Source organism: Diabrotica undecimpunctata, chromosome 8, assembly GCF_040954645.1.
Source record: "Diabrotica undecimpunctata isolate CICGRU chromosome 8, icDiaUnde3, whole genome shotgun sequence".
Classification (NCBI taxonomy): Eukaryota; Metazoa; Arthropoda; class Insecta; order Coleoptera; family Chrysomelidae; genus Diabrotica; species Diabrotica undecimpunctata.
In genome coordinates this window covers 68,863,085-68,879,347 of record NC_092810.1, presented here as the reverse complement: position 1 = coordinate 68,879,347, position 16,263 = coordinate 68,863,085, and the positions used below count along the sequence as shown (strand labels likewise).

The following is a 16,263-nucleotide window of genomic DNA, read 5'->3' as shown; positions in this document are numbered from 1 at the left end:
TAGTTTCTCAAAATCACGTGATCTTCCAACGTTTCCTCAAAATGTCTGCTGATCATTTCTACCAGCTGTTCGGTAGAATATTTGTATTCTAGATATTTTGAATTGTTATATATCTGCAAAGCATATCTTTCTTCACATATTCCCATTTTTTCGTGATATTTTCCATTCTGTAGCTCTTGCTTGATTTCTCTCTGTTTATTTTTCCCCCAGAAATAGTTGAGAAATTTATTTTCAAAATCTGTCCAATTTTCAAACTCATCTTCCTTGCTTTCATACCATAACGCTGCTCCTTCTTTCAAATGGTTTCTAATTGTTTCTTTGCAATCGTCAAAATATCTAATATTATGTAATTTGGTTTTCAAATTTTTGACAAACGGTACTGGGTGTGTTTTCCGAATATCCCCGCCAAATTGTATTTTCGCCTCGCTTGTTCCATGGATGATAACTTCTTTTCTCTCTACCCCTCTTAGTTCAATTTCTGCCATTTGTTTTTCATTTTGCTTTAATCTTCTTTCTACTTCCTTCCTGTCTTCTTGTAGCGCATTTTCAAATTTTATTTCTAATCCCTCCAAATTATCTTTAATTCTCATTTCTTGTTCTTTCATATTATTTTTAATTTCATTAATCTCTTCTATTTGTTGTATCAGTTCTTTCTTTATCCCCTCAACACATCCTTTAATTTCCTGTTCATAGTTTTCCAAACGCTGCTCTATATTTCTGTTATTTAGTTCTATTGTTTGTTTTGTTTCTTGTTGATTTCTATCCATTTTTAGTGATGTTTCATCCATTTTTTGTGACTGGAGTTGCATTAGTTGTAATATTTTATCTATTCCTGATAGTTCTTTTCTCTCCTCAACTATTGTCACATTTCCTTCATTATCCGATACTTCTTCCAAAATTGTTTCATCTTCTCTGTTATCCTCCTTCCTTTCCTGCATTTTACTTTGTCTCCTTGTGACAGACATGTTGTTACTTTTTGTTATTGTTTTTGTCCCCGCCAAATGTGAAATTTTACAACACTCTATATGTTTCAGAACACGACAATATTTCTCCCCAAATGTATTAAATTTTCACGACAAATATCGAATATGCAATCAGTAAAATTCAAATAATTCAAAATAAATATCAAATGTACGATTGGTAAAGAAAATAAAATCAAATAATTCAATAGCAGTAAATATCCACTAACTACGATCAATCAATAAATCAAATTTATATTCCCTGGAAAAATTGTCAAAATACTTTCAAATTCAAATTCCCTCAATGTTATATGTTTTTATCTCTGGATCACCTGTACTTATTCCAGATCTCTTTCCCTTCCTTCAAATGTAAAGCTGCGATATTTTCAAGCCCCACGTTTTGGAAGCCAGTTATTGTGATATTTAAAGTCTTGGTGCGCCAAGCAATAATTAGCTAATTAATTTTTTTGATTAATTAAAATTATCTAGATGATATGATTATGACTCTATCACAATTTTTAATTCTTTTATCTCAGGGTTAAATTCGTGCTTCAATATCTATGCTATTACATGTGAAAGGTAAGGTCCAGAGAATACCGGAATAATAAAAAACACATATGATCTAACACTATATATTGAAATAAAAGTAATGAAATAATTCACACTCAAAAGTTTTCAATAAACAAATCTCATATAATGATTCTCAAAAATTTTGTTCTACGTACGTGAACAATCAAAATTAATGGGACAAACAATATTAATTGAAATCTCAAAATCCCGAACTATTCTAACTCTCCTAATCAAAATATTTATATCCTTTCTAAATTAAGTGTAAAAATTGTGTTATCAATAAAAGAAAAAAACTGCAGAAAACAAAAATATCTCTCTCTGATGATGAGTGGTCCAAATCCTTGTTCCTTGTAGACTATATTATCTCCTCTCAACCGCTCCCTATGTAATCAGCAATCTTACAACAGATTGTTGCAAGTATATCGTCCTTAATGATCTCCTTCAAAAGCAACAATCATTCAAATTATGATAGCCTTTCTCCTCTCGATAAACTGAATCTCTCGTTGGCCCGAGTGAAAAATGACTCTTGGAATATCTTCTCTTTACGATAAACTGAATCTCTCGTTGGCCTGAACAGTGACTCTTGGAATATAAGTAGGAAAATATGACTTACAATATTTTGCTGCTCCAGCTTCTGTCAGATACACTAACTCCACAAAAACTCACTAACATTCAACACTACTGCTTGCTACTTCTCAGGAACCGCCAGAGAACAATCACTGTTCGTCTTACAGATTTGGAAAACCAACTGATTCTCTTTTTTCTCTCCTAAATCTAGCCAAACTCTCACTCCTACATACCTATCCCACCTTTTTCAATCTCCGCCAATCAAAACTCGTCACAATTCCCCCATTTTTTCATTTCGATAACAAACAAATTTTTACCTATAATTATAAATTTCCTAAAACTTATTTACAAATAATATTTTTCTATAATTTTTAAAAACTAACAAAAACCTCTTTCTATAATCCCTTCTATTGTCTTTAATCACTGCATTAATGTATTTTGAAAAACCCTGTTCAATTGTCTTTGGCTTTCACTTAAACTTATGCGGGTCACTCAAGTATAACAAAGAAATAATTTATGTATAGCTTACATTTTGTTTAGTACAGGTAATCCAGGAATTTAATAACTTTCCTTCTTCGAAATGTTTGTTGTTTATTATCCTACTTATCTGAATTATTTTAATGTTTTTGAACTTTGAAATATTTTAATCAAACCAATATTTTTCTCGATTTTACATATCATAACAATATATATATATATATATATATATATATATATATATATATATATATATATATATATATATATATATATAAATGTTCGGAAAGATTTCCGCGGTTAGTACAATTAAACCTAGAGCTAAGATTAATACTATTATAAAAATTAATAATAAACTCACCAGTCTTCCGGGTTGCACCGCGTCGATATCCATTGGGCCCGGCTTTCGACATCCTCTCTGATGTCTTCTTCAGGGCTTCCGAGGTCTCAGTCTCCCGAGTCCCCAGACACTACTACACTCACCAGTCACTTCATTCACTACGCTCCCTACCGTTTCTCGATGGTTTCATAAAGAAAAACCAATCCCAAGGTTTTCATTACTCTGTCTATCCAAAACCCACACACACCAATCGTTACTTGCATGCCAACTCTCACCATCCACCTTCACAAATTAATTCAGTCATTAATACCCTTGTCTCCAGATCAATACGCCTTTCCGATGATGAAAGTAGATCCGCGGAGCTCTCTTGTTTAAAAGGATAAGGGCTTGTTTTTTAGGCAATAATTCTTTTTATACAGAAAATATTCAAAAGAGGGATACCGTTATTTTGGTGTGATCTAAAATGAACTTCATCTAACCGTCATATCTTTTGGCGCTGTCTTTGAGAGATTATATTCTATATTTGCGGACAAAAACCACCTCCAATTTTAGTTAAAACAACGAGGTGGTAGTTCTAACGGGAATAGTATTATAGTCCACAATTGGTAATTTTTGTAAAAAGGCTTTTTTTTTTGTTTGGTTGTTGAATTAATTTTTTCGAATTGGCAATCAAAGCATGCTCCATTCTGCTAATGGGTTTGCTACAAATTTTTCTTTATTAAGTAGGATGAGGGCCGCTTCTTTGATTTTACTCTTTTTCATGTCTGTTTCTTTCATATTAATTTCTTAACTAATAATATTGTTCTGAAACTATTTTCTTGTCTCATCTTAGTGCAATTTGCTATTTTTATTGGGAATAGGCCACACTTTTACTTTAAAGTAAGTTTATTTGACCTTTAAAGTAAGTTTATTTGACCTTTCGATTTCCAAATCGTTCTCAAAATATAAAACATTAATAAATTAAACATTTTTTGTTTTTGACAAATTGACAGTTCAGTTATATATTATACATTTAAAGTACATGACTTTAAAATGATAATATTAATATTTTTAAGTTGCGTTCCTGGGATGACTTTATTGGAAGATAGTTCATTCGATTACATAAAATAAATTTTAACTTTAGAACACTCGTCAGAAAAATCGCACCAAACACCGTCTAAAAAAATAACCACATGTAATAATGACAGTAAAACTCTGTTGTTAGTGACCCCTTAGTAAATCATGAGAAAAAAGACAGGAAAAAACCTTCATAGTCGGAATAGACACATGAAGATTTTTTCCTGGTTTTTTATTGTCATCACCATCACTGCATGCAGTTGTCTTCATGTAATCGAATGAACTATTTTACAATAAAGTCGTAACAGGCATAACGTAATATTGGCAATATCATTTTAAAGTCATCTACTTTAAAATGTATAATATATGTTTGAATTGTCAATATTAATGGATCAGATAAAATTAAGTTATTAGAAGAGTTTTTTACCAAATAACAAAAGCAAAATTGGTTTAATTTATTAATATTTTATATTTTGAGAACGATTTCGGAAATGGAAATCTAAACGTCAAAAAAACTTATTTTAAAATAAAATTGAGGCTTTTCCCAATATAAATAGTAAAATTTATTATTATTGATGCATCCTTTTCATCGTACTCTGTGTTAATTGTAACAGGCATGTTTGCATATCTGTAATTTGCCGAAGTCTCTGTTTTTGATGTATGTTTCATGCTTGCTTATCCTGACACTTAGTAGTCTTTCGGTTTCTCTCACATAGAAATTGTTGCATTCACGGGATATTTTATAGATGTAGTTGTTTGATCTTTCTTTTATTCAACTAAAAGCGTGGCTATTACCTACACGATCGAGGCCAATGAGGTCAACGGTCATTTTTGAAAAACATAACTCGGACAACAACTTGTTGTCCTCTTTTTATAAACGATTTGCAAAGTGGAAATCTAAACGTCAAATAATAGTTCCAAATGTAATTTCATTACAAACAATTGTGGCTTAATCCACATAAAAATAATATTTCAAGATGCTACAAGAAAACAATTTCAGAACCTTTTAAGAGAATAGATTAGATGATGAGTTACATCTAAGATGAATGAATGGAAATAAGGAGAAAACGAACCAACTAATTATCTAATTGAATTAGGTACGACAGACTGAGGAAACTAGGAAGAATCTAATCCAAAGTCAGAAAAAATTGTATGAGTTTGTAGTTAGAATTGTATTATTTAATGGAAAATTTTTTTGTATATAACTAGAATCGTGTTTTAAAACGAAACATTTCTCAATCATTAAATAATTTATTATCATCGATTATTTATTATTCATATACAATGGGCTATTAACATACTATTGATTGCAGCAATCCATTATTTGGTTAAATAAAATAGGAAACGAAGACCGCACGCCAGGTGGATTATGCAATTTTTCTAATTTTCCTGGTCACTTCTCGGCAGAGCCGTGTCAATCGTTTCGAATTGGTTACGGCCCTGAACAATTAGTAAAAACTCATTAAACATGCGTTACGTAAAGAAGATCACAGTATGCTTGTATAATAAACAAGCAAGCTTTTAGTACGGTCGATGGGATAAAAACTATTATATTTTAAATAGCACAAAAACAAACACGATTATAACTAGTTGTATAACTTATACTAGTAGATTAGAAACTTAATTAGTTACAAAAATTTAAATAGTTAGTACCTATTGTTACCAGATTATTATATCATTGATTGGTCACTTTTTATTTTAACTAAATAGAAAAATAACTAAAACTACATGCTAAAGTAACTACGTCTTATACTCATCGACAATAAAAAAAAATACTTTTAGAGACACATTATATATTTCCAGCTCATTGGATTTCACTAAACTCACTCTGAAATTTCTATTATGGTCAAATTAATTAATAAAATATGTTATATTATGCTATGCTTCTTTTTATAAAAGAAATGTACGTACAGAAGTGAAGTCTAGCATTGTTGTAATCAATATCGATATCCCATCGATTCCCTATATAAGATTTATATTTTATTAGCTATAGTGCTTCTATTTACATAGGATTGTACTATGTTGTTCTGGAATTTTTCTGTTAGACTACACATATATTGCTTCTTTTTATTTTGCTCATCTTGATCTAACTTTAAAACAATCATCTCCATGTATTTCCTTGTTGCTCTCTATTAACAATCTTGATATTCAAAAGATCATTAGCAATATTTAAAATCATTTCACCATCCAAAGTTATTTTCTTCTTTGTAAGATTAATTCCTTTTCAACATCATATGTAAACATTAAACAAAAATATATCTAAGAATAAAACATTGAAAACTGTTATTTGCAAAACTCCCATAAAAATTTGTATACACCACTTTGGAAGTGCTTTTTCTTTTGGCTCTTGTTGTTCTTAATATATTTGCCCAATTTGTTGTTTGTTCTGAAAGCTGGTGTTATTTTTTTCTTTTTATGTCTTTGGCTATTTTTGTTGATATGTTGCCTGTGTAAATGTAATCGAGCAGAAGGTACTGTGTTTTTGCTTTGGTGGTGGAAATATTAAATTCAGGGCTTTCTTATGTACCTAGTTTTTTATTTAAAATTTTATTTATTGTTTGTTTGTTGTACCCATTTCTAACTGCTATTTGCCTAATGCTATTCAATTCTATCTCGAAGTTGTTTTTGACATGAGAATTTCTATTGATCTATGCAACATGCTATGGTAGGCTGCCAATTTATGTTTTGTATAATGGAATGATGAATTGTGTATAGTCGTGTCAGTATCGGTAGGATTATGAAATACCGAGTATGACTCATTTTTTTTTTAGTATGATTATTTTTAAATCTAGAAAATTTATATATTATTTATGTTCTGTTTCTATTGTAAATTCAATATGACTGTGAAGTGAATTAATATACCATAAGAATTGGTCAAGTTGTCTGTTAGTTCCTGTAAAACATACCAGTACATCATCTATGTGTCTCCACCAATATAAAAACTGTTTGAATACGGGATACTTTGAAATCTTTGTCCTCGTTTGTTTAAAATTACTTTATTGATACCGATTCAAACACGAAAAGTTTGTGCTCTATCGCCATCTTCTTCTTCTTGTTGTGCCGTATTCTATCGAAGGTTGGCGATCAGTTTTTTAAACGCTTCTTCATCTTTTGCAACGAGAAATATCTGTTAAACACTGAGGTTAGTCTAATCTTTGATATTCCACAGCCAGGATTTCTTCTTTATTCCCAAGCCTTTTCTTCCCCCTACTCTTCCTTGCATAATGACGTATAGAAGAGAGTATTTATAGTTTTGAAGTATGTACAATGTCTTCTTATTTTAATTGTGTTAATAAGCTTCCCGCTATCTCCAATTCGTCTTAACATGACTTCGTTTGAAACTTTTACAATGGCTATATCTCACGAACAAAAGCAAATTTCGAAAAATGCTTGAAACCATTTCTAGAATAGTAAGAGAGAACAAAAATGACATGAAAGAGAACTCAACCCCATCAACCCCCTAGGCCCCACTCACTACAACCAAAAAAGTTTAAATTGCAAACCCCTACTTATGATACATCATTGAAAAGACTATAAAAATGCTATCCAATGGTATAAATAATAATTATACAAGGTGAAGCAATAATTGTGAAACTTTGGCTTAAATGGAAAATTTAATGAGGTTTTTGTTGATTTTGTTGATAACCCTGTATAATTATTGTTTATTAATTAAACAGGGTGTTAATATTAGCCGGCTTACTATGACTTTTGTATTTCTAATGCTATCTCTCGGACTTTCACATAACCCGGTTAGAAAGGTGCTACATAAGTGACCCGTATAAAACACAAATTCTTCAAAACTAGGCGATGATGATCCAGACTGACGAATTGAGTTTTGTGAACTCAAGACTGAAAGAATTCGCGTTGAACCGAGAATGTAACAAAATATTTGTTTTACTAATGAAAATACTTTTATGCTGAATGGTAATGTAAATAAACAACACTGTCGGTACTGGAGTGATACGAACCCGCATAGATTCAGAGAAGGTCACACTCAATATCCTGAAAGACTGAATGTTTGGGTAGGAATATTAGGCGATGCTATAATTGGCCCTTCGTTCATACCAGGCAATTTAATTGGCGACATTTATCTCGATATGCTGGAAAACACCATCGAATCTTTAATTGTGCATGAATTAGAGAACCAAAGGGACCATCAAGGCAACCTAGGTCTAGACGAAGATTTGCTGCACTTCCAACAAGATGGAGCACGTGCTCACTATGCAGCTCCAGTTAGACACTGGTTGGATACTAATTATCCGAACAAATGGATTGGAAGGAGAGGTCCTATTGAGTGGGCACCGAGGTTACGAGACTTACTGCCACCTGACTTTTTTCTATGGGGTTACCTCATGTCAGTTGTTTATAAAACTCAACCTGCGTCACTTGAAAAATTGCGAGAAAGAATTACGCAAGCATGTCGCGCTATTACTAGAACAACATTTGCCAAAGTTCATGCAGAATTTGAAAATGGTCTGTATTATTATTTACAAAACAACGGACCCCACTTTGAACATTTCTTAATTGACTTTTTTTAACAAATTTGTAGTCAACAAAAACCAAAATTTTCCGTTTAAGCCAAAGTTTCACAATTATTGCTTAACCCTGTATAATTATTATTTATACCATTAGATAACATTTTTCAGTCTTGTTTTCAAGTTTTAAAATTAACACACGTAGGCAAAATTGCAGGATGTAGTTACAAAAATTACACATACAGAGTTGTTTATATCACTGAAATCAGGAAAACGTGCTCTTTTTATATACCTTAGTAAAATGCAGTATTTGCAGCTGTTTATTAACATATTATTTGTATAACGCAGTTCCTGCAGCAATTCTTATATACCTTAAAGTAATACAGTAAATACGATGTGCTAAGTAAGAACGCAGTGTCTACTTATCGCATGCTGCATGTTTCCTCTTTTCTGTGTGTCGTATCTACTCGCCTTGCCACTTATCAGATTATTCTTGACATTTAACTTGGTGTTGTTTGTGTCTAATAAATAGTTGTATTTCTTGTGCCTTTGTGCGGTATGGCAGACAGATTCTAACCCCTAGTTTGTAGTTAGCTTTTGTTGAGTGTTTTAAAGACTGTAAAAAGAAATTATTAAGCAATAAAAAATTTTTAGGCAAAGAATAAAAGAAATTATTGCAATGGCTCTAAATGAACCCGCTATTAGTAGTGAAGCAACTACTAATGATTCGAGACCTTCAACATCATTGTTTGGTAGGCTGACTGAATTATTCTATCTCTATAACACCTAACTATTATGTAGGTACTTACTTTTATTTTTATTATTATATAAAAAATTAGTTACATTATTTAGTTTGCCTATAAACTAAACATATTTCCTCATTTGTTTGATCTAATTAAATACAATTTTTATGTTTGTTTTATTGTAGACGATTGTACCCCACCTTTCAAAGAAACTCATATTGTTGAAGATGAAGTATTAATTAATATAGAACAGCTTGATATCTATTTTGAGGAAGATCAAATTATTAAAAGTAAACAGGACAACATAGTTCACGCTACAGCTAATGATGACGGGTCTATACGTTGTGAATCAGAAATAGATATGGCTGAAGTTGTTATAGATTATTGTGAAGCCAGAGATAGCTACATTCGTGGTAAACAAGGAATTCTCTGTAAAGAGCAAGAAAGGGATGACACCCATGATGATGAACAAGAAATGTTTGTTGCTGGAGGTATGTTGGCGTTTATTATGCATTAGAATGGTTGCTGTAATACTTTTTATGGGCACATATAAGTAGGTCAGTAGTATTTTTATTTGGTTGCTAAAAAACTTATTATTATTACTTTTTAGAGGCGATGGAGGTAAAGAAGCACATAATAGTATGCTGTCATTAACTTAAGGTTCTGATGAATTTGTTACCGATTATGAAGATGGCTAGATGCGTGCTTAACAAGGAATTTTCTGTAAAGAGCAAGAAAGGGATGACACCCGTGATGATGAACAAAAAATGCTTGTTTCTGGAGGTATGAAAGCGTTTATTATGTTAGAACAGGAAGATAAGGATACGACTAAAAAGGGTAATTTACGAAAAAGGAGAAAAATCAAAGAAAGCGTTGAAAGCCGGAGAATTAAAAAGTAGAATAAGAAAAAATGAAACATTCAGTTTTGCCTCTAGGGAATGATGGCAATAAATATTGCAAATTATTGGCCTGTAGCGATAATTTTCGTAATGTATCGTACAATGAAAGAAGGGCATTTGTCTTTTTTGTTGTGTAAGAGAATGGGTATTAAAAGAAGGACAACAACTTTAGACAAATTTTAGCTTCCATCCTGAAATTGCTCATTATCTCAGGAAATATGCTCCTAATGGATTGTACCTACCGAGCGACATTAACATCAGTTTTATATATCAAGATCTCATAGAAAAGTATCCTCACATTTCAGCATCGCACAACGTATACTGTTAAGTCAAGCTAAAAAATTTCATTTGCTAAGCTTGGAAATAAAGAACGCCAAACGTGTGAGAGTTTTAAACTACACGGACATTTTGCGAAAAACTTTCAGGAAGATTGCGAAAACTGTTGTGCATAATGAGTTTACACAACTTTACCAAAATCAGAGCTCCAACCCTGAATAAACCCAGTATATGTTTCTGCAGACTTGTAGGTTGACATGATGCCACGTTTGGAAACGTTTAAAAAAAGGTCTTGTTTACGTAGAGGTTAACAACATAACAAGAAAGTATTGTTCCATTAGGAAGTCAAAGTACGTCAAAACCGTTTGCAGTTATACGGCATGAGGCAATCATGCTGACCATACATTTATATCGGTAGATAGCTTCCATCGTAATGTGCAACAATCTCTAAGAAAACAAGGTAGAACTTATGACTTCCAAGACTCTTACAACGCAGTCCAGGCTTCAAGAAAATCTGTAGAAGTAAAAAAAATGAATATTTCAGATTTTGACGAATGGATTGATTATACCTCACAAATTAAATTGAAAAAAGATCTCAATTCTGCATACTTGACTAACATGGGTCAAGACGTTCAAGTACATCTCATCAAAAAAAATGTGTGTATTAGAATACGAGACATCTCATTCCAGCTCAGAAATGATATAACTTGATTTCTTAAAAAACAAAAAGATTAAAAATATTTTGAAACGTAAAAACGTGGAAATCTCTCCATTACCATCTAAACCAACGGGATTAAAAAAAATGTAATAACTTATTGAAGCAACTTAATGCAGTTATTCCAGAAAACATAAAACACTTTTGGACTACTTTGCCTGTGCGTGATGAGTGAGAAACAAAAGATAAAAAAATATAACAAAAACAACTTGTGGGAAACGTACGTTTATTAAAACTTTTCCTATTTAAAAAAAATAGTTGTGTATTTACAATATCTGTTTAAGTATTTGCTATTTAAAACTGACTTAAATATTATAAATGTTTGTTCAAACCATCATTATTATTAGTTCCCCTCTTATTAAGGCCGCAGCCCGAGTGCTTGTCCTGTCATAAGTCTGTCGATAAAAAAAATTTTTTTAAATGAAATAGGTCTAAAATGCTTATCGGAACTTGAATATAGGTTCTTGATGAATTTAAAAATAATTATGGTTTTTACTGAGTTATTGAGCTTTGAAAATCGTAATTTTGCGTTTCACTCAGTTTTAAAATATTTATAACTCGAAAACGATTAAGTTTACAGAAAAACTACAAGATACCTATTTTGTTCAGAATTATCCAAAAAATTGAAAAACATTTGTGTGGGCCAAACAAATGGATTGTTACAATTTGTTTAATGAAAATGTTTAAAAAAATGGAACAACTTTTCGACTGGGCGACCCCTTGAACCTATTTTGGGGTATCTCATGAAAGTGATTATGTAAAAAAATCTCACGGGAATATTTTCCCGAACGAACCCGAGCTTTTCGCCTTGTCTATTAACAGATGGATAACTTTTAAAACCAGGACAGCTTTGCAAAGTCAATCTAGTTTTTCTCTGTTTCATATCTTGTGTACATACTGTGTTTTTGCTTAGGAGGGCAGCGTACTACAGGAATAATTTTAGATAAATTGTGGAGAAAAGGAAAAAGTTTGCATCTATTGCTTTACTATTAAATGTTTGCTCTATTGTTGTAATGAAACCACGTATCAGCATTTAGGAGAGATATCGTTTTGGTCTGCACTTTTCTATTTTTAGTTATTCTTCCCATCTAAAAAAAGTGCATTAAATAAGACAGCAACACCATGCACTTATCAAGCAGCATGCTTTTCAAAACAAATTCGTCCAGTGAATTCTCGTCGTCAGTAGGCACAGTATATACCATAATCAGTAGGCTCGCTGCGGTAGATACGCATGGTGAGTGGCGGATGAAGAGAGGCAGAGATCGCGATTGTAACAATTGACACTCAGTCTCATTGCGATCGTCTCTTGTTTCAGATTTTAATCGCGTATCCGGTACTTCAGTTGCGTTGCGATTAATATTTCAGTTTCGTTTTATAGCGGTAAGTCTATTAAGGACAATTTTGTTCGTTGTCATGCATTGTGGAATCTTTCCGCGTTTCTACATGTCTTAATGCTATTGTTTGGTTTTTAGATCATTTGTTTGACCTTGCTGTTTACCTCGTATTTTCTCTGATGGATGTGCGAACTTTCCGTGAAGTTGGATTACACGTGAGTAACTGATTTGCATTTTTATTCAGTTTATATGACTGCTAGGGCTTCCCCTAATTATCATTTTACGTGACACCCTTAGGGTTTTTATATTTGAGTTAGTAGAATATACAATATATTATGTATGGTATCTATGACACTCAACAATGATTTCAATTTTTGTTAATCAAGTATTGCTTTAATTAATTAAATACATCCTGATATGTATTATGTGTAGGGTTAATTTTACAGTTAGTTTTAAATTTTTAGTAAGCTATCAATTGCTTTATTTTCAAAACTAATAGTAATCTTTAATGTAATATTGTTAACGTAATTCTAAGGCGAGAATTCTAGTGTAACAATCTACTTATTAAATCATTATTTATAATACTAGTAATATTTTAAACTGTTTATATTTAAAACTAGCATGTAATTTTAAACAAATTTAAATTTGTGTGATCATGTCCTTTTAAGTGACAACCAATTAGCCGTTTTCAGTCCACTGCTAAACGTAGGCTTCCCGTAAATAATTTTATTGCATCCGATCTTGAGCATCTTAAATCCAGCGCATCTCATGGATGCGCTTGATGTCATCTGACCACCTTGTTGGAGGAAATCCTCAATTACGATAAGGATCGTGTCTAGGTCTCCTTAGAAAATTCTAAAATTTTCTTGGTTCACATTCCCTCTCTGACTCAGGTAACATGTTCTGCCCAGTTACATTTCATTGTTGTAATTCTTTTAATTGCGTCCGTAATACCACTTTTTCTCCTAACTATTTGATTTCAAACTCTGTCTCTGAGTGATATATTCAACTTTGACCTCTCCATTGCTCTCTATATCACTTGTACCTTACTTATTATTATTGATTACTTTTCTGGTAAGGGGTCAACGTGTCTATTCCACACGTTAGAACTGGACATTGATCAAAGACTTTTCTTTTTAAGCACATGGGAATCTCTGATCTAAAAATTTCCCTCAATTTTCCGTAACCTTCCCTTGTTAATCATTTCTCCTGTTTAACTCTGTTGTTTGATTGTGTCTTCCTAATTTAATCTCGTGGCCTAAATGCTTATAGGTATAAACTTGTTCAATTTGAGTTCCATTAGTTGAAATGTTTTTGGCCAGTATAAGGTTGGTTATGTATTGTGTTTTCGAAAGTTAATTTTAAGACCAACTGATTATCTACACGGTCTGCAATAAGGACTACGTATGTTGTCTGCAAACCTCAGGATGTTCAAAATCTCCCCATTTATGTTGACTCAAATATTTTCTTAATTATTGTTTCTTATAGCACTCTGTAATAAAGCGGTAAATAGTTTAGGAGAGATGGTGTCTCCCTGCCTAATACCCTTCTCCAGGGGAAATGTATATGTGTCGCCATAGTACATTTTCAACTTCAGCTGTTGCGCTAGTATATATATTGCAAAGAAAAGTTGCATACCTATGATTAATACTGCACTCTGTACGAGCTCTTAACATGGAGCTATGCTGGACTGTTAATATCAGTGGCTTATTTTATGCTATAACTTTCTCTATAAAGGATTTTATTACTTGTAGGTGGTCATTTGTTCCAAAGGCACTTCTAAATCCGGTTGCTCTAGTGGTTGGTGAAAATCTAGCTTAGATCCCAGTCTATTAGTAATTATTCTTATAAAGAGCTTATATAAATGAAATAACAAGCTGATAGGTCTGTAGTTTCCAATTTCTGTTACATCTCCTTTTTTGTTTTATTATCATAATGCCACTATTCCATTTTTCTGGTATGATGCATTCGGCTCCTAGTTTTATTATTTCACTTGCAATGCTATCGTCTCCAGGTGTTTTGTGGTTCTTGATACCTTTAAACGTTGATTTAATTTTCTCTTCGTTTATATCTGGAAGTTCCTCTGTTCATTGATTTTGCATTGCTGGGATTTCTACCTCTGGATTGTGAGCATCTCGACTATATAATGTTCTGTACCTATTCTTCGATGATTTTCAGGATCTCTTGTTGTTCATATATGGCATGTCCTTGTTTATTTTTTTATTTGTAAATATTCCTCGTTCCTGTTTTCAACTCTAGTTTTATAACTTATAGGCTTTTTTGTTTTGTTTTATGGTATTAGTTGTTTCTTTAGTGTTAAAGTTCCTTATCTCTTTATTAACGGCTTTGGACATGGTTTTGTTTAAATTCCTAAGCTCTGCAATTTTTGTTGTGTGCTTATCTTTCATTTTCCTGCATTTTGCATTAGGTTTTTTGTGTCTTCTGTGTGTTTTTCATATTTCATCTATGTGGGTAGTGATTGGTGCATATACCTGGTTGATCTTTAATCAAATATTTTCGTTTACTTTGTAGATAAGAAACTCTATCACTTATGCTTTTAATTATGAGTATATTTTTGTGTGTTTTTTATTAACCATAAATTCGATGCCATTAGATGACTTTCCTCTATAATGCAATAGGTTTCCCGACGAGAGTACCATTTGTTCTTCACCTTTTCGCCGTACTTCGTATAATCCAAGTATAGTCCATTTTATATGCTTCAGCTTGTTTTTAAGTTCCACAAGTTTCTCGTCCTCCATCAATGTTCTGGTGTTATATGTCGGCTTTAACCATATTCTTTGCCGTCTAGCTTGGTTTCAAGGGACTGCCGGAGACTTAGGGTCCTGCAACTTCGTCGTTTCTCATTTTACGGGGGGGCTCGGCCATTTTTGTCGATGTTATGATGGGGATAGGAAATTTGGCGTCATCGACAAGGACGGAAGGTTGGAACCTGATACCTTCTCGGCTAAAGGAAGTGAGAGTAAACCACGGCTAGCGTAGGCCGAATCGCGACCCTGAAGTAGACCTAACTTTATCGGGATCGTAAAGTGTATCTAACCTCTACCTATAAATATATATATATATATATATATATATATATATATATATATATATATATGTGTGCGTGTGCGTGTGCGTGTGTGTGTGTGTGTGTGTGTGTGTATTGGCTTTGCTTATTGCCAATTGTCTTTTTTCTTATTATTTTCAGATATTTTTTTTCGACATTTCCATGTAATTGAGGTTGCTCTCTTGGGTACTATGTTACCTATGGTCTTTCACCTTTCTTACTCCTACAGTATTGATCTCTACTGCGTATTTTATTCTTTATTTAATTATTTTTTTTACATTCTTCAGGTATTTTTCATAAATTTTGTTTTGCTATTTAACATAAAACATAGCTGTTTATTGAGAGATGAAGTTTTGGGTATTGTTTGTTTTTTCTTATTCAGATTTCAGGGTAATACATATAAAATAAAATACGTTTGATACTTGCTTATATTATATTGTATATTTGCTTTTTCATCGTTGGCTCAACATAACGGTACTATACGTTCCATATATTATTTTATTATCTTCTTTGGCATTTTCTGCCCTGTTTAGTACAAGTGATCCAACAGTATATTTATTTCTTTATCAGGCACCCAGAGTAAACTTACTTATTTAGTTTACTTATTTTGTCTAAATTCCTTGTTTATACATTTTTTCTTTTATTAGTTTGCCCTTATTTGTCTTTTTTTATAATTATTTATTTATTTTAAATTATTTTAAATATTTCTTAGTGTAATGATAGTCTGACATGATTTAATTTTCCCGTAACCAGATTATTTGCTACTAAAATACATCATAGTCCCT

General features: G+C 32.1%; 1 protein-coding gene and 1 long non-coding RNA gene across 2 annotated transcripts in view; both read left to right on the top strand.

Annotated features, from left to right (window-relative positions):
* The window catches only part of LOC140448436 (uncharacterized), a 38,618-nt gene extending 28,880 nt beyond the window's left edge, over positions 1-9,738 (top strand). Inside the window, exons 2-3 of the long non-coding RNA XR_011951713.1 lie at positions 9,099-9,241; positions 9,373-9,738. This is a non-coding gene — a long non-coding RNA (uncharacterized lncRNA). The remainder of the gene's footprint in view (positions 1-9,098; positions 9,242-9,372) is intronic.
* Positions 9,739-12,276: 2,538 nt separating this feature from the next.
* LOC140447662 (actin-associated protein FAM107A) overlaps positions 12,277-16,263 on the top strand; it is a 195,014-nt gene continuing 191,027 nt past the window's right edge. The window contains exons 1-2 of the mRNA XM_072540450.1: positions 12,277-12,457; positions 12,550-12,626. Coding sequence (XP_072396551.1) covers positions 12,591-12,626 — 36 coding nt within the window. The 5' untranslated portion in view covers positions 12,277-12,457; positions 12,550-12,590. The remainder of the gene's footprint in view (positions 12,458-12,549; positions 12,627-16,263) is intronic.